At 40.8% G+C, this 19,083-nt stretch overlaps 1 protein-coding gene across 1 annotated transcript in view; it reads right to left on the reverse strand.

The window, feature by feature from the left end:
* The window catches only part of pik3c2a (phosphatidylinositol-4-phosphate 3-kinase, catalytic subunit type 2 alpha), a 49,790-nt gene extending 32,937 nt beyond the window's left edge, over positions 1-16,853 (reverse strand). The window contains exons 1-2 of the mRNA XM_080475213.1: positions 16,779-16,853; positions 9,559-10,805 (exon numbers count right to left, since the gene is read on the reverse strand). Of these exons, the coding sequence (XP_080331339.1) occupies positions 9,559-10,725 (1,167 nt within the window). The 5' untranslated portion in view covers positions 10,726-10,805; positions 16,779-16,853. The remainder of the gene's footprint in view (positions 1-9,558; positions 10,806-16,778) is intronic.
* Between the last annotated feature and the right edge of the window lie 2,230 nt (positions 16,854-19,083).

Genomic DNA, 19,083 nt, shown 5'->3' on the forward strand with positions numbered 1-19,083 from the left:
ATTTTAATAAAAAATGCTAGTAGTTTAATAGATGAGTTAAGCACCCAGCAGGTTCATGTGAAATATCCTTCAGACCATTAAAGAACAGTTCGAAACAAAGTGCTGACCTAACATAACACTGAGCGACGAATATCTCAGGGCAGCATGGGGCTTTGAAAAGAGGCCAAAGCCTGAAACCAAGCCACCTGCTTAACCCAGCAAGGGAGAGAGGGGAGAGGGAGTCCTGCATGTGCCAGTTCTGTCTCAAACGCTCCAAAATTCGTAGGGACTCACTTGAAATTGTGAGGAGGAGGCTAATATTGTTTAATTTGCATTATACAATTAACAGTTACAAACAACCAATATTTCAAGCCTTGCTCAGAGGTACGAGTTCCTGTTTTGTTTATTTTAACAACAAATATCCAATTGAAACTTCAGACTTTGTACTTTCAGGATGGGTTGATTAGAAAACTCAAACATATTAAGGTGAAGCAAATGGTGAGATGTGAAGGCATCCAATGACAAAATAAAAACAAAAAGAGGATGAAAGAAATGTTAACACTGTTGGAAAGGCTAAAGAGAGGGAGGAGGAGCTGCACACATTAATCGTGTTTATCCTTGTAGTACAGATTCAACAAAAACAAACATGGGAAGATAATCCAGTGAGACTGTGTTTAGCTGCTTGTCAAACACACACACACAAACACAGAGCTGTACAGTAGGACAGGCTTGTCTTTGTTTCGCTCAATCGATTTTGTTGGGCACAGCTCCTGGTATCTGAAGTCATGGGAAATGCTTCATATGATTCACACGTTGACTAATCTTGCATCCTTTCTCTGGTTTTGCTTGTGATGTGTCACACCGCTGACCGTAATACTAGGAACACGCCGTACAGCAGAGAGGAAGACTGGAATCCTAACTGCGTCTGGTCTTTGGGGTCACTGAGTGTGTGTCGTGGTATGTGACAAAGAGGGCAGGTCACAAAGAGCCGCTCACGTCCCCGATGACCCTCACACTGGCCACTGGCTTTGATCTTAAACCGCAATCAGGACGAATCTCAACAGATTTCTGTGCTCGAGTCGATTAATGACAGATGTAAGCAGAAATGACTATCATCCAATAAAGACACCAGTAGAATGTAATACTGACTCTTGTACAGTCGGTTATAGCTCAGATAAGCATTGTACAACAACAATCGTTAATGTGCAGAATTTTTATTGTTCAATCTTTCCACCTTGGAATGTGAATTTTCCGTGATGTGATCCATCTACACAGACCAGACACGCAGCGAGCCCTCTGATATAACCGTCTCCGCCATTGTGTACATTGGTGAGACTAGAGTGTGGAACAGAGGCCGTTTTGTTTGGGGAGTCCTACATCACTGCGCTGGCCACATTCTGCTCATGAATGAGACATAATCGATCAGGAAACATGCGATGGCTGCTTCCACCAAATGACACAGCTAGACAACTATTCATGCTATTTTCTGGGGAAACTCAGCCATACGGTTTGCAGAAGAAAACTATGAAGCAACTTTCTGACCATTCAAATTGAAGAAATAGAGTAAAGATTTATTCATTAGTTTAGACTAAGGTTGTAACTAAACTGTTACAGTGGTGGTGAAAATGATGTACTATGCTACTAGGTTCACTGACAAAATGCAAAAACGTAAAGCTGATTTTAATATACAAAAATGTAAACAACTCAACACAATGACTAGCATTTCACAATAACTGAAAGAGGCATATTTAAGTAAATTGGAAGAAAGCACATGTAATATTAGTTGGGCTGAGCTATTTCTATTGTCCTTAAATGAGATGACTCCCCCCCCCATCAATAACAAATGGAATTTTGTACATTTCCCCAATAATCTTTGGTACCAAATCATTGTTAAGGCCAATTCATACTGTCCGCAGGGCGCGTTTTTGTCCATGTGACATAAATATCGTCATCCACCCCTGTGTGGCCCAATTTTTGTGACCACGTGGATTGAACAGACTGAACGGTGCGTTCACTCTGCGCCTGCACTAGAGTAACAAGCACTTGTGTGAGGAAATCCATCGGTTTCACCATCTTTACAATCCCAATTTAAAAGAATATAAGGATAGCCAGATGGTTCAGAAATTGAAATAGGAATGTCATTGTGGTTTGTTTCACAGCTTTGGACTACTGCGATGATCATACAAAGGACAGCATCATGTTCTTGTAATTTGACATCAGGATGTATTTAAAAACAAACAAAAAAGAAAAACGTAACAGGTTTTTGTGGTTCTGTGATCAAGGTGTTCACCATCTCAAGTGAAGCATCCTTGATCTGTGTGGCTGAACAAAGCCAAACTGAAAAGACAACATAGTTGTGTTGTCTCATCGTACAACAAGGAAGAATGTGGTAAACTTGAGGCACATGTTTGGGGTCTCCGATGGGAAAACATACAAGCGGAAGCGCCTGACTGAGAACACTGGTACAAGTGAAATTTCGATCACAGCTTCAAGTGGTGGCCAGAGGTAATTCCATGCCCAGCATCAGTATTGAGTTACATGCACACATCTAGACATCAGACACCTCCTTATGAGCCGATGCTTGTGAAAGGAGATTTACCTTCGCCTCACAACTTGAAATGTCCACTGAAATAACCAGCAAAATTATAACAAGTCATCAAAGTTTTTGAAATAAATCAGCAGTACAGCAACTTTTATTCACCTAGCAAATATGGTAGCCAGAACTATAACACAGTTTTTATAAAATAAATATTGCAGTGTCGACATTCCACCAGGAAAAGAATTGTGGGTGTCAGCAAAATGAAAGGGAAAGTGCGGTCTACTCCAGTTATCATATCACAATTGATTGAAATGTTTATTTCGAATAAGGTATGAAAACAATAAGAAAAAAAGAAAAGAAAATATAAAATAGAAATTCATCGGAAGAATGCTGAGCGAGATTGTCATGCCGTTCCAGCAATTATGGACAAGATATTTTGTAATGGGGTTGTGAATACACGTCATTGAATATGTTTTTGTTTTCGCAACACTTACAGTCATACAGTGACTGCAAAGAGGTAGAGCCTGCAAGTAGCTCACACTGTTACATCAGAGGAACCAATTACTTAGAAAACACGAGTTCTTCTTTCAATACAGAAGTGACTGATGGGTATTTACTCATACTTCCTGTCATAAACTCAAATCAGGATAAAATGGAAAAAGTGATCACATATTAGAGGTGTTGATTTCTTTCATTTTGCAAATAGGAGGGGGAATTAATAACAGTTGGCAGAGGACTTTTAAACAGCTGAAAACTTGGTATCTGGCTTCTACTTGCTTCCTCACTGCATGGACCACAATATTGCTTCTGTTTTCTGCCAGTTGAACACGGTCAAAAGTTAGGAGACACAGAACTGTTTGCCCAGTGAGTCACACATTTAACAGGAACCTGGGCCACATCCCTGCACCAGAGCATCTTCTCACCCTGCTCTTAACTGCTGGAAGAGAGTTAATTTATGTGTTCTGCAGCATCTCATAATTGTGCTGGAGGTGTAATTAAATGACAATGAAAGGAAAAAGGCACAGAGCCTAGAGTGGGCTAGTGTGGAGGTGTGAGACATTTAAAAGAGATTCTGCAGGTCTGTAAGTTAGGGGGGAGATCACAGTGTATCGAGCGCATGCACAGACACACACACAAACACACCTTGCATCACAGCACATGTTGAGATTAAAATCAACCTGCAGGTCATTTTTAAGGAGGATCAGACACAGAAACAAGCATGCACATGCTCAAACAATCTGCTAAGGGCAAATTATGTACTCTGGTGTGCGTTTTAACCCTAACCTGCAAAAAAATTTTTTTTAAATCTTCACAAGACTGGTTGCCGTTACCATATTACTGAAGTATAGAACTTGTCTCTGTCATAAATGATAACTTTTTAGCTGCTCATAATGTTTGTGGGTTGGTTAAATTCATGAAAACATCTGATTAGCTGGAATATACACTCTTTAAGTGTATGTATTTGAGGATAAGTAAAATGAATCATTGTTATCTCAGAGTGTGGAATAAACTTTCAGTTTTGTAAACATTAGGGAGAAGGTATAAGCTGGGATCAGCGTGACTGCTGTAATAGAGATACAGATATTTGTTTGAGTGCTGATTGTCGGCCAACTTCAGCTTCACTTCCAAAGGCCAAAGCAAAGGATTAGTAGCCAGGCGCTGGAGGCTGTCAGTCCAATAAGAGACCAAGAACAAAGTGAGAAAAAAAGGGGTCAAGTGAAAAAGGTCATGCACAACCCACTGAGAGAAGATAAAGACAAAAAGAGCACGAGGTGATAAAAACAGAGTGGGGAAAAAAAAGCAAAGAGAGTGAAAGCCATAGAGCAGGTAAATAAAGACTAAGAAATAGAGGAAAAGGAGCAGACCCCACAGCAGATAATCTAATTGTGACTGAGTCTCCACGTCTCCAAGCTCATGCTCATTTGTTCCATTTTGCGCCTCTCTGCCCACATGGCCACATCTTAAGAGTACATTACAGCCAAAAATAACAAGCCGTGGCAACTTCAGGCTGACTTGTAGCCACCAGAAGAGTCATATTGGTTGAAATGGAATTAAATAAAGAAAAACAAAACTCTTGAGACGGTGGGTGAAAAATGCCTGGTTACTTCTGGCATCCACTGGATCATGTGAGACAATAAAGAATACCAAACACCCAATAAAAAATGATCTACAGCGAATCTGTTTTGCAAAAGCACTAACTCTTTATGTGGCTTGCACAAACGTATCAGCTTGCGCTTAGTCAACCGGCAACCACAGCACAACTCAAACCAGGATTTCAGTAAATGCTGTCGTGCTGCCGAAGGCTTCATTTAGCTTTTAGCGCAAGAGGACTCTAACGTCTGGACCTGCATGGTAATTTAACCCCAACATTTCTGTGCTGATAAGCCTACACACCAGCTACAGCTGGCACGATCAATGTTTGCAACCATCACAGCCACTCATGATTGGAAGTTGTTGCAACAAAACAAGTGATATGTATTATCTAACTAACTTTAATAGCAGTATAAAAGCACAGTTTCTGCACAGCAACTGATAAAGTGATTTTCAGTAATGCCAGTAAAATTCACAGTGATACTTGCAGAGTTAGCAAGTTTCTCCTGTGCTTGTGTGGGGTTTTGTTTGTGTGGGAAATCCAATGGCAAGTAATAACTACCCCAGTTTTTTGACACATTAACTGGGATAACTTCCAGCGGGTGATCATAACTTATGCATGCACATACTACTTTTATTTCAGACTGTGCACTTCTATAAGACATAACCACACTGCAAAACTGTGTTTATGTCCCTCTGACTCCAGACCTGTTGCCATCAGCTATAAAGGGATGCTTGATAAATTAAGCAAATATAATCCTTTCGCACAAGATTTTATCATGAAATATTGACCGGATTTATTGGAAATTTCCTGTTTGGCCCATTCTCTTTGCAGCATGACAGAACTTTGATCAAAAACAGACTTGCTAAGCGCTGTCAGCTGATTAGCTGCTCTGCCAGGAGGTGATGTCAGTAGATGTCAAGATGCTGTAAATTGTATCTAAACACTTTTATGAGTATGACTACCAGCGCACAATATCAGACTGGATAATGGTATCTGTGGCATCGTGTCCCAGTTTATAACAGCTTCACCACAGGATGGATGCACGCTAAGCAACAACTCTGCAGAGGCTGTAGGTGTGACCATGTTCGAAAGTATTTTTGCATATTTAACGTTTCAAGATACTTACCCTTGTTGTTAAGATGCATGAAGTCTTAATTTATTTGCATACACGATCTGATCATAGTTTAAACTACAACGTGCCACAGGTATTTAGACTTTACTCAGACAGTCTTTTCTTGGGCCTTCTTACGTCTGCCTAAGAGTTGAGTTGGCATAGAAACTCAAAGTGGCAATTTGTGAGATCATTGTGTTGCTACTGTGGGGTAATGTGAGACCTGCACAGACTTGTTCCTGTATATAAGAACATGAGCACCGACTGCCAGGCAAACACACTGAACAAAGAGCGCATGCAAACATGCACACCGCCGTAATCTCACACACACAAAGACTGCAGACATGACAGATGCAAATTTAAGAAGTGAGCGTGTGGAGAGGGCAAAACTGAAGCGCACCGATCTACAATGACTCGAGTTTCACAATACAGGAGTCTTGTCACCAAACGTAGACAAAACATATGGGCAAGAGTAAACAAGCCCCGTTTCATTTTTTTCAAAGGAAGGACATTCCTAAACCCCGAAAGACACAGCTGGATGCACAGACTGGACAAGCTGCATTTGACAAGTGGCGCCCAAACAAGGACTGAGGACACTTCCTTCAACAAGTGATTAATACAGATCTCTGAAGGCTTAATTTTATTTAGTAGACTGTTCCCAAACTGTATGTTTGAATTGCATTGCTTTCTGAAACCATCATAATACATGGAAATCAGGTGACGCTGCAGTGCCACAGGAATAATTATTACTCAGTTGTAAGAAAAAAGGTACAGAGACGAATTGTTTGGTAATGACGCATTATAACACAATGAGCAGGAAGTGTCTTGAAAACCCCACACATTGAAACAATGTCAACACCAGACGTCAAAACGGGAGCTTTAAACACCTGTGGCCATAAAATGAAGATTTCAGATAGTAGTCCATGATTTTGATCTTGATAGCCTGTTAACACGACAATGTTTCAAGTGAAAACGCATTGTTCTTATTTCAGCAACATTTTCAACGGAAACAGCAGAAACGCTGAAAATGATTTTGGAACCACACACAAGCGCGCACAGAAAACAATACGATATAAATGTTAACGATGGCAAGTACACGGTTATTCATAGGGACAGACGATGAAGGAAAATTGGTATTACTGTGACTCTATACTATAAAACCACCAAGTCCTGACACTCTGGAGGCTGACGTTGTTGTTGTCCATCTATTTGCGCATCATCAAGAGGAAGAATTAACTATGCCTGTGGGGCGCTGCAGAAAGCCACCCCGAGGAGACGAGGTTTAGTAGTGATCTTGCCAATTACAGATCAACACCAGAGTGACTGACATAAAAATAAACTAATCAGTGCCATTTGATGTCAGAGACATTTTAATCGCCCATCGCCAGACCTGCTCGGTCTTTGGCTTACAGTCAGTTCTGGTTTGTTCTCGCGTGTTTCTACGAGATGTTGAGATGAAGATAACAAGCGGTGAGTCTCTGATTATTAACTCTGTCACGTCTCTTCTAATTTACCCCTTGAAAGGAGAAATTCGGCTGAAAAACTGCAGGTCAGGTTCAACTTTCTCCAGTAGAGTTATTTTTAAATGCACACAAACAGAAATGTGTTCAGAATTTCGCAAATGTGTCCAGGTTTGTTAATGTATATGAATGTTTAGATATGCTCATATTTATTAATGACTGAAAATCTAAGAGCTAAAAAAAGCTGTTTATTTTGCACTTATTTTGAGGTTTCTTTCAAAGCATTCTAAAATGGTTTGAACGATGGATTGATGTATTGTTTGAAAATATACCTGATATACCTTTTGTTTTCCCTAAACTCAGACTGTTACTTCAAGTAAACCAGAACCCAAAACACATTCATTTTCTAAAAGGGACTAATGAAGCATCTGCTTGTATTTGTTTACAAGTATGTTAATAAGAGTGATCTTAATAAGTGCCCTCTATTCACTAGCTGTTTAAAAGAACTATAATGTTATATCACTGGGGGCCTCTCTCAATCTAAAAAAGGCCAGATTGTTGTAATGTGGTTTATAAACGCACTGTATTTAAATTAAGGTAACATTGGCTGAAGTCGAATAATCATGAAGAGCCCCACCTAAGAAATGTATCACCAGTTGCCACTGGTAAATGGGGTAACATGTATTTCCAGTAGAAATACATGTTAAAAATGCAGATTTATCCATCATGAAGTTCTTGAGCCAGTTTCTTCTCATTTCATTACTTTTATTTTTTTAAATTCAATACTGATATTCAACATTGGCCAGTAGGTCTTACGAATGCTATACTGCTCTGCATTTTAGCACTTTATTTTACACAACAATTTGGTGCGACTAGCCAAATGGCAGATGGTTCTTCAGTTGAGAAATACATATTTATATCCAACAATATCTCATGCCACTTGCCCACAGCAATGTCCCAAATGATTGATCTAAATATTTATTTCAAGAAACTAGATCACTTCATCACGAAAATGTGTAAATGGTATGGTGAAATAGTGGATAACTACTCATAGTGCAACACTTAATTACAGTGAGCAGATGTTTTGCTTGTGTGAGCAAAACATTGAGCAATACACATCAATTACCTTTAACATTATGACCTTCCCAGTATTGTGTAGGTCCCCGTTCTGCTACAGAACTGATCTGTAATGGTGTGGACTCCACTAAACCTCTGATGGTGTGCTGTGGTATTTGGCACTAAGATGTTATCAGTGTGACCTTTAAGTCATTTCAGTTGTGAGGGTAAGTTTGTCTCTGACGTCCCACAAATGCTCGATCAGATAGAGGTCGAAAACACAAAGGCCAAGTCAACACTCTCAGGCTCACTGTGTTCAATCACATAATTTCAATAAAGTAAATTCAATGATCATTAAACTTCTTCTAGGATTGAAGCAACTAGTCATCAGAGACTTGGCTTTGAACACTTCCAAGATGTACGCTTGATTAGTCCTTCCTATGTGGACACATAAACAAAAAATGTTCAATCGACTTGGACACTGTGATAAAAAGTTGCCATAACAGAGGGAACACTAAGATTTATTCTATTTTCATCTAATGTAATTCCTTGTTTTACAATTCGTTTGTTTTTATTACCCAATAAATTCTACAAAATCTGACAGATGTCACACAGAAAGCAGGGCCTCACGATCCTTCTGACTTTTTGGGTTATAGGCAGGAGGTTTCAGAAAAGTTACCACAGGGATAACTGACTTGTGGCAGCCAAGTATTAGCGACATTGCTTTTTGATCCTTCGATGTTGGCTCTTCCAGTCATTGTGAAGCAGAATTGTGGATTGTTCACCCATTAATAAGGAACGTGAGCTGGGATTAGACCGTCGTGAGACAGGTTAGTTTTTCCCTACTGATGTGTTGTTGCAAGAGTAATCCTACAGGTCACTACAATCGAGTAGGGCTGATGTAAGACATGGCATTTTGTTAATCACAAAGACTGCGATTACAAACCCCCATTACGGTGGGACAATGTTGACTCAATTCTCCATTGTAACTGCAGATTCAGTTACCTAAAATACTCCCCCCAAAAATTCTCTGACGTGTAGGAGTGTCTGTTAAAAAATTACAGCCCATCAGGCTTGTAGTACTTTTGGATAAATACTGAAACATTAATTCCTTAGTTAAATGTTGCTCAATCCTGAGTGATAGACCATAGTGTCACTCCACCACATGAAGCAACTAATACAGAAAAAGGAAATAAAGTTAACTATTCATATGCAAGAAAAAATAAATAAATTATACATTTTTTTTGTCTTTTACAGAAACATTGCTTATGAAGAATGCGTTGTAAACATCTGAAAACATTTTCAATTATTAACCCACCTGATTGTTTGGTTTGTACTGGGAGGAGGTCCCTGGGATGTTGAGGGAGTGGCTCCGAGTGACCGTCGTTCCTGTTGATCCTCTCCTGGGCTGTGGCCGAACCGACAGTGAAACCTTCCGCTCCAACGAGGGGCTGTTGTTGCTGCCACTGCTGTTCCCTTCAGTCTCCAGCACTGCATCCCACGGATCACCCGCAGAAACTCCCGATTCCGTTTGTGAATCCGGTCCTGATGCCAGTGATGCCTCCTCATTCTCAGCTTTACGCTTCGTAAGTGGGTCCAGATCCAGCCAGTCAAAGCGGCTGATATGAGAAGACTCCACCACTTCTGGCTGTTGGGGTGGCGGGTTAGGTGCCAGGGAAGCCGTGCCTGCTTGAGAGGAATCCACGTCAGTGGTGGCCGATTTGCCATTCTTCAAGTATTCTGAGGTGCTGGCAATCTTGTCAAATAGTTTGGCCATCTCGGGGTCCACGGCTGGCTGCTGAAAGACCATCGCAGCAGTGGCAGCAGGCTGGATGGGAGGGAAGCCCATGAAGGACGGTTGCTGTGCTGAAAGGGTCATGAAGGGCGAAATGGTGGGAGTGAAGCCATTTTGAAATGTGCCTGGTTTGGGGAATGGAGCAGAGGGGAACATGGGGGTGGGCTGATGGGTAGGAGTGGACACACCCGAACTCGAGGGGGTGGGGAGGACAGGTGTCCACTGGCTGCTCTGGAAAGGAGACGAGCTGCAGACATGGCCTCCAGGGTAAGAGGCACTGAGGTTAAACCCCAACAGTGATGAGGGGCGAGACACTTTACTGTTAGTCCCAAAGTTTTCATCAAGGAGGAGTTTTTCAAGCTCCTCATTGGTCAGCTTGTCCACATCAATCTCCTTGAACTTGTCCTGCGCTGCCGGTTTCTTTGTCTCTGGGAAGACAATGAGGTCCTTGTCTGATCTGCTAGTAGAGGGCAAAGGTTGAGGAGCAGTAGTGGTAGATTTGGATGGTTTTGGGGTAGAGGATGCTCTAGAGGAAGAAGAGGATGGTGAAGTTGAAAGAGTGGGCCTCTTCTCTCTTCGCAATTTTGCTAAAGCCTCTTCTTCCATGCGTAGGGCTTCCTCTTTACCCACAATCCCCTTTGGCTGGGGGACATCCAGCTTGAACCCATTACCACTTGATATCTGGGCCATTCTGTCAAGTAGAAGGTGCCATGAGTGTGACGGCTTTAAGTTAAAGTGGCCAAAAGGCGGTATAACAAGGATTTAAACACCTGAAAAAGAGAGAGAGAGGAAGCAGATTTTAGATAAATGACAAGGAAAGGGAAATAGGAGTTACATTTACTAATCATCAAATCAGAGAACAATAGCACTACTTGCTGAGTCACAGCCTACACTGTAAGAGTTTGTCTGACAGCAAATCTTCTTCCTCATGCTTTGTTGCCGTTAGCCCGTTTTGATTGGTTATTGATCATTTGCCATTTGTCACATACAGAGAGTCAATAATTACTTGGACTTGCTTTGGTGTCAAGGGCACCAATGAGGTGACATCATTGGCACGGACTCCATTTACACTGGGACAGTGGAGGCCTAGTTAGAGAAGCAGACTTGGGATAGGGAATTTGCAGGTTCGAATGTGTTTTAAGTCTCAAGTGTGGTCATGTCTTAAATTTAGCATGAGTGTTGAGGAGGCCCCCAAAGATGATAGTTCACAGAGTAAGAGAAGAGTATATTTAGTGCTGCTGATGGAAATAAAACTTGGTATGTGTGTATCAGTACTTTTTCAACATTTAAAGAAAATTCCAATAAGACCACAACAATGTTGGTCAATTTAAAAAATAACACAATAAGCATGAAATGAAATGTTCACCTTGTTAATTCTCTTTCAAGGACAAACTTAAATCCTCAGTTTTCAACAACAGGAAGGAGCCAAGAGCATCCCTTGTCTAAACCATGAGGAAAACATTGCTGCAAAGTTTTTTTGTGATCCTAAAATGACACAGCGCCCGCTGAAAGCCACCATTCATCGAACGGTCACAGCCCGAGGGTTGAGTGAGTTCCTTCTCTCCCCAGGCGTCGCCGGCCTCTCCTGAGCCTCCCCTCCCATTGTGGTGGAGAAGCTGGCTGTGCTGGGGCTCAGGCTATGGCCTAACACTATTGTGCAGCTGAGGAATTTGGCATGCTAAGCAGCCCAATGGGTCTCTCTCTCTCTCTCTCTCTCTCTCTCTCTCTCCTTTCCCCTGGCCTCCTCTCACTCTCTGTTAGCATTATGTTAGCACCATGGCAAAAGATTGTCTTATCAGCTGTGTGAACACAAGCTAGCAGCAGCAGTGTGGCTGCATTCATTAAGCATTTCACTTGGAGAGGATAGTGCCCAGTTTGCCAGAGGACACAGCAGAGGTAAAGTAAATGCATAAGAAAGATCATCATTCTTTTGTGTGTGCCATCTCTGATGACTTAAATCTCTGCTAGACATGTTAAGAAATGTTAACATAAGTAATTTGTACCTATAAAAAGGCATGTTCTGACAGACTAGAGCGTACCAGGTAAAGTCCCTGTTTATGTCAAGGCATGAATCAAACTATCTGAGCGTCTCCAAAGCAAATGTCAAAGTTAACACCATGCACACTGGACAGTAGTTTCTTCCTTATTCTGTCTGGACACAGTAACCAAGATATAAAGCTACACTATGTAGACTTTTTTGCACTGTAGTTCACTGCAGATTGAGCAGATCTATTAAAAAGGACAATAAAACACCTGGTGCTAAGGTCATTCAGCAGCACTACAGACTCACTAAAATAACCAAAACCAAGAGTACATACAGAAGATCATTTACCAAGATAGCCATAGGCTGAAAAGTCCTTATGCGGCAACTGGGGACATTAAGAAAAATGCTCACTTGTGGAGAAAAGTTAATAGGGGCCAAGACAAATACTGCAAACTGTGTTCCACTTCTTTCTGCCAAAAGATGGCAGATCCCTTGGCCTGTAAGATGTTAAATTCAACATTTGAGCATTACTGTACAGGTAAAAGTTCTCACCAGAGAGGTTACTCTATTCACATGCCTGAGATGAACGTTACTGTTTGAGTTTAACGTTTTAAAGATACACGAGTCACAATAAATGAGAATTCAGTGGTATGGAAAATTCCAAGATAGTTTTACAAACAACCATTGTCATGTTTAACCCTTTCACACATAATTTAATTCACCCTTAGTCAAAAGTGAGTTTAAAAAGGTTTTCAGATTATCTATAAGGGCCGAAGTCAAATAACTTCCATCATTCAATCAGATGCAAACACTTTCCAAATTTAGGCATCATCTTATCAATGTTTATTTGTAAATACACAGAAAGACAAACTATGCAAGATAAAGCTTGGCTCGGGTCACATGCAAGATTTAGATCACCTTCAACAAATGAGGAACGCCTTTATTTCAATAAGGAATAAATCAACCTCACAAGAATCTCTAACTCTAAACAGATCAGTACCTTGTTTGACCACCAACTGCTGCTATATAAACATTGGCCCTGTGTGGCATAGATAAGGCTACATTTTTCAGGGAGGATCATCTTTCAAGGTTTGGTAGTGCAACAGGGCCACTGATGAAAATATTCATTTAGAGCAGTGCAAGCAACCACCCACCACCTTCCAATGAGGGCCAAATTTGATGATGTGAAAGTGCCTCAAGGACACCAGCTCCTGATTGTATTAAACAAGACAAAAAGCTTGTACTTTCGGTTGATAACTCTTCAATTCTCTATACCTGTGTTATAACTTAGGCATAGGTTGGCAAACTTTGTAAGGGAAAAGATTTGTGATATTTAACACTCACCACCCACTTCATAGCCTGCTTTTTTAATGTTTGCATTTGACTCATGCAACAGTATAAACAGACGCTGTCGCGTGGCTAAGCTATGTTAGAGTAGCTAACATTTTCAGCATGGTTGCTCTAATAGTTTTATGCCTTTGTATTCTTGCGCCTTTAATATCTCTTTTCATCTTCTTTCTTTATCGACAATCCCAATTCAAATCAGGGAAATGCAGTTGTTTCGTTCAGAAATTGGTCCATTCAGGATATAATTTCTACGTATGCTACAAAGTGATGTGGTCTCAATGGCTTTAAAATAAGAATCGTATGTTACATCTGTCCATGTGGTTTATGCTGCTCAGCCAAATATATAACACTCTATGTCAAAAGACGCAGGGCACATAAAATCTATCTCGCTCCGTTTCCTCTATTCACATCATGTCCAGTGTATATTGGAGCCAGGTCATAACTTCAACTACATGTTAGTGCAACAAACAGACCCAGAACCCCACAATGTGAGGATGAGCATGGCCGTGCATTTTCAATAGTTTTCAATGGCTGGCTGATGTATGTTGGCCTTTTCCTGTATTCAGCCTTCAAACAGCTTGGTCACATGAGTCCAGATCCACTTGTGGCACGATAAACTCTTTAAATTCACCAGGTGGGCCATTTTATATTGGCATGAGTGAACAATCACACTGTAACGGATGAAAGTTCAATAACTTTCAAGTCAGAAGACAGCTGATAAGCAGCATTTAAAGAGTAGTCATCATAGTCAGACATGAGTTACTTGTACAGTTCTTTGGTTTTGTGGCTGCGGAATATACCATCCAACAGAAACTGTGAAATCCTTCACAGTTCTTCTGTATATTGGAACTTTTTATTTAGGAGTAAGAAAACTTTAAATGTGTGACAACAATATATTTTTTTTTTAAACCATTTTTGTGTTGCAAGGGAGGATTGCCCATCTATCTTAGGCCCCATTTACACAACATTTCAAGTGAAAACGCATCGCTTTTGTTTCAGAAATGTTTCGTGTTTACACTGTAACATTTTGAAAATGATGTACATTCATTTACACGGAAAATGCGGAAATGCTGAAACGATGTTATTAGCATGTTGGGCCACTAGTCTGTGCTGTTGGTCATTTGTATGGACAGACGTCCAAGTTGGATTGCTATTCTGGGTGACAACTATAAAATTGCCAAGTCCCAGGAGAGTATGGACTGGGAGTCATGCCACTGTGAAGGCTGCCATTGTTGTTATTGTTGATCTTAATACACAGGTGACAGTGTAGGTCACAGTAACTTGTGCTGCAGTGGATGTTTGATAATCTCTCTTTAGCCTGTGGCTCAAAATGGTAAAATGACTGTTTGAGCAAACCTCTTGATACTGTTAATTACATTCAACCAGTTGAACACACACGGGAATCAAACCTGCAACCTTGAAAGACAGTCCACTCTACAAACTGAGCCACCGCCTCTAGTCACTGTGAGGAACTACCATAAACAGCATGAAAGATCCTGGAGAAGTATGAAGATGACCGCGCTCTGCCTCACAGATGGTATCTTGACATTTTTCCTACTAAAACATACATTCACAGACCAGCAGAGGGGATTGTTTGGGACTTTGAAGACCCACCTGGTGTGATTTGTTTGTTGTTTTATTCAAGGACTCTGCAGTGCTATTTTCTCCAATACCCGTGGGACCATGAGATCACCAGAGTCTCCATCCATACCATGGGACAAAGCAGAATAATGTGTGTTGGGAGTTATTTCAGGGTTTTTTCTTTTGGGGGGGGGGGGGCGGGGGGTTCAAAGAGGACGGCATAGATAAACTATGTTGTGTGTAACATTGTCTCGGATTAAGTGTTGACCTTGAGTTTGGAGGACCCAGGTTCAAATCCTGATTGCAGCAGGAAAGGCATCCGAGACATAAAACTAAGCCAAGTCCACGATGCAAGTTGCAATGACATACTGCCGTGGCCCCTGTAAAGGGAGCAGCCGAATAGATTAATCAATGTCTTGTATTTTCCGCTTAAAAGAACACCGATGCGATTAATTATTTTGATATACTGTAAATGTTGAAATGTAAAAATGCTACATGGCACGGTCATGCCTTTGAGTTCACGTCTCAGGAAGAGGCCGAGAAAGAGAGTTCTACTTCCAATAATTGTACAAAGAAAGTGCAAATGTCAGCAAACACACTGTGTGGCTGTTCAAAGTACAACATATCGTCTTTAAAAATGGAAAATAAGTAACCAGTCCTTATTTTTCTCTTATATTCACCTGCTCATTAAAGAAAAATGCAATAAAAGTCAGTTTTTTCCTTCTGTGTGCAAATCAAGCACCCACCCACGCAAACTTGACATGATCATGTAAAAACAACAACTTATGTTTTGAAACTGCAATTTAATCTGACACTTCCATCTGTATTTGAAAATGAGTGCAAAAGTAATAAAAGCTCAACACTAGTGGTTAAATGTCCATAAAAATGCACAAACTCACAGAAACACAAACACTGCCTGCAACCTCTTCCTCTTCCGTTTGTGTTGTTTTGAGCTTCATGGCAGCGCTTTCTGCACTTATCTGCCGTCTTAAAGAATGCTCGCAACACTTATTCACACTATGAAACATTTCTGCTTTATTTTTGTCCCGCTTTTAGTGAAATGAAGGAGAACAGTCTCTCATCCCAGAACAACTGCTGCTGGTTAGCATCAGTCTGGAGATTAGACCCGAAGGCTTGAAGGCGTAAAAACTGTACAGGGCATCCCCAAACAGAAAGGACGAAACGGAAAGCATGACACAACATGCATTTAAAGTTCACAGCGATTAAGTTTTATGGCTTTAAATGTCATTTTATGTGCAACAGTGCAGCTAGCTAGTCAACGTCCCGGCTGATGCTCACCTGACACCCAACGATGCGAATCGTCGATTAAATGTTCGCCGTTTTCACGCTTAAAATACAAGATAGCTCACAGTTAATGACACAGCAACTACTTAAAAAACACAACAACAACGCAATCCTACACTCCAGGCCGGGTAACCCGGTCAGCTATTCCTCCTTGTTACTTTTCGAGGGGACTTTTTGGGGAGCTTTTGTAACTTTCCACTTTGTTGGATGCTAAAGTTAGCCGCTAAAGCTGCCCAGTGTGCACACGGCTGGAGAAAGGCACATTCGCAGAAACACATGAAGAGTTTCGGCTCGGATACGTCGACTCCCACGGCCGCTGTGTACTTTAAGGACACGGATTTAATAATTTAAAAGTACTCTGGGAAGTAGTGCTGCGGTCCTGCCAAGTAAAGCCGCAGCAGAGGAACAAAAAGGAAGCTTTCAATGATCGAATTCGGCCGCTGCCGAGCGAGCAACGACCTGCGATCTGAGTCGACCGAAGGCACAAACTTTTACACACACAAGACTGGAAATGGTTATTTCTCACCTTTCAGCGGTGCGGCGTTTGAAGACATTATTCATGCAGCTGCATTTTTCCATCCACTTGCAGGGAGCAGACGTCAGTTCCTGTTGAGGTGGTTGGTGGAGTTTTGGTTGGAGACGCTTTCTGTTTCAGCCTGTTTTCCACCGGCTCACCAGCGACACCATGTGGCCTGAAGCTGCAGGTGCAGATCAGGCATGGAAAAGCAAAAAGCAAAACTTGAAGTATTTTTGAGTACTTCAAGTAGGCAATTTTTCCTCGTGGATCAGTTGGTGCAGTGGGTTGTCTCTCAATTGGAAGAGTGCATGTTTGATCCCCATGTGTGAAAGGATTACAACAAACTTTTTAGTTACTTTCAGCAGCTGCCAACAACACGCACCGCCCCACATCTCAACATAAAAATATCAACCGGTTTTACCAAAAACTCAGTTCTTATCACTGCCTCGCCTCCTGCTGATACATATTTAACCTTTAGCCTACATTCTTTGTTGTATTTATATCTGATTCATGGTTTTATTATCAGATTTTTGCTATTACTGGTATTTACTAGTATGTAGTTGTAGTCTGTTGTTGCACTATTCATCTATTTCTTTATTTACACTACCTGCCTGCTCTATCCAACCTTTTAATGCCCCCCCACTGATTGATTGATTGATTGATTGATTGATTGATTGATTGATTGATTGATTGATTGATTGATTGATTGATTGATTGATTGATTGATTGATTGATTGATTGATTGATTGGTTGGTTGATTGATTGATTGATTGATTGATTGAAAAAAGGACGGTCTGATTGCAAAGTTAAGGTTTAATGACGACATTACTTTGTTCCCATTCTATTGTGGCACCTGAACGCACCACTAGAGTGAGTTGGCCTGTGATTGGCTGACAGTGTAGAACTGGACGGGTCAAGTGAGTGTGCAGACTTCATCATGTGCTGGTGTGTCTGTTTCAGTTTGGAGGAGAATGGAGGAGCGGCTGGGTTCTGTTTAATAATAAAGCGGCTTTGCAGACAAGAAACTCGTCCTGCCAGACGCAACAGTATTATCAGAATGACGTGGATAAATAACTTTAATCTGATTACTGGTTTTAAAATAATAACGCGTTAGATTACTCGTTACAGATAACTCGTTACGTCATAACAGACTAATGCGTCACTAATCAATGCATTACCGGCATCACTGGTCATGAAAGAGGTTTGGGTTCTATCCCAGGTGGTGTCTTTTTTATTTTTTATTTCATGGTGTCAAGTCATCCAGAGATCTTGTTTGGACATTTATATGACGTCCAGACAGGACCTCCATGCAACGTCTAGGAAAGACGTACAAAAAAAACTTTTATTCTGGCCCCCCTGAAGACTTTTTAACGACATATGGAAATGATGTCTTAAAGACGTCATCTGGACCACTGTTGCTCAACGGGACAGGTCACCACTTTGGGCTCCTCAGCAAGACCTTTGACCCCCATCAACTTCCCGGAGTGCCCCAATGTGGCTGCCCGCTTCTTCCTAAAAATAGTAAAAAAGGAAATTCCCCAAGGGGATTAAAGTCTGATTAGTTTAGTTAGTTTAGTTTTAGTTAGAATAGAATAGAATAGAATAGAAACACTTTATTAATCCCAGAGGGAAACTCTTTTACATTCCTGCCCCAGACAGACTAGGACACAGAATAAATAGAATATAAAGTTAAATATCAAATAAGACAGACTAAAAATTAAAAGAGTAATATTAAATATTAATAAGGACAGGCTTTCCTGTGATTAATATAAGCACAGGAAGAATGAAATTAACAGAAAATACATTTGAAAGTGTTACAGAACAACTGAAAATGTAGCAAATCTTCAAAAGTATCATTTCAGGATAAAAACATTCATTTGAATAACATTATAATATACTACAGCACAGGAAAATGAACACCAATGAAAGAATATCACTTACTGCAAAAACAACAACAAGAATGGTCAACCGGTAGAGTGTATACCTTCGCCAACAACACATTTATTTGTGGAACCGAGTTCGCGAGCATGTTAGCCATTAGAGCAAATCAATGATAACTAGCCTGTCAGAAAGAAAGAAAGAAAGAAAGAAAGAAAGAAAGAAATACATGCAGACACAAACGGAACCTTTCGTTAGTGAAAGTAAAAACCTGCACATTTGTGTCCTTTAGCAAGAATGTCCTCAGTTCAATTCCAAGTGGGTCTTGGGGATTTTTCTGTGTGGACTTTGCCTGTTGTCCAGGCATTTTCCTCCCACAGCACATAAATATGCATGTTTGACAAACTGGTTGCTCCAAATTGCCTGTACCTGTTAA

Source organism: Lipophrys pholis, assembly GCF_963383615.2.
Source record: "Lipophrys pholis genome assembly, chromosome: 11".
Taxonomy (NCBI): domain Eukaryota; kingdom Metazoa; phylum Chordata; class Actinopteri; order Blenniiformes; family Blenniidae; genus Lipophrys; species Lipophrys pholis.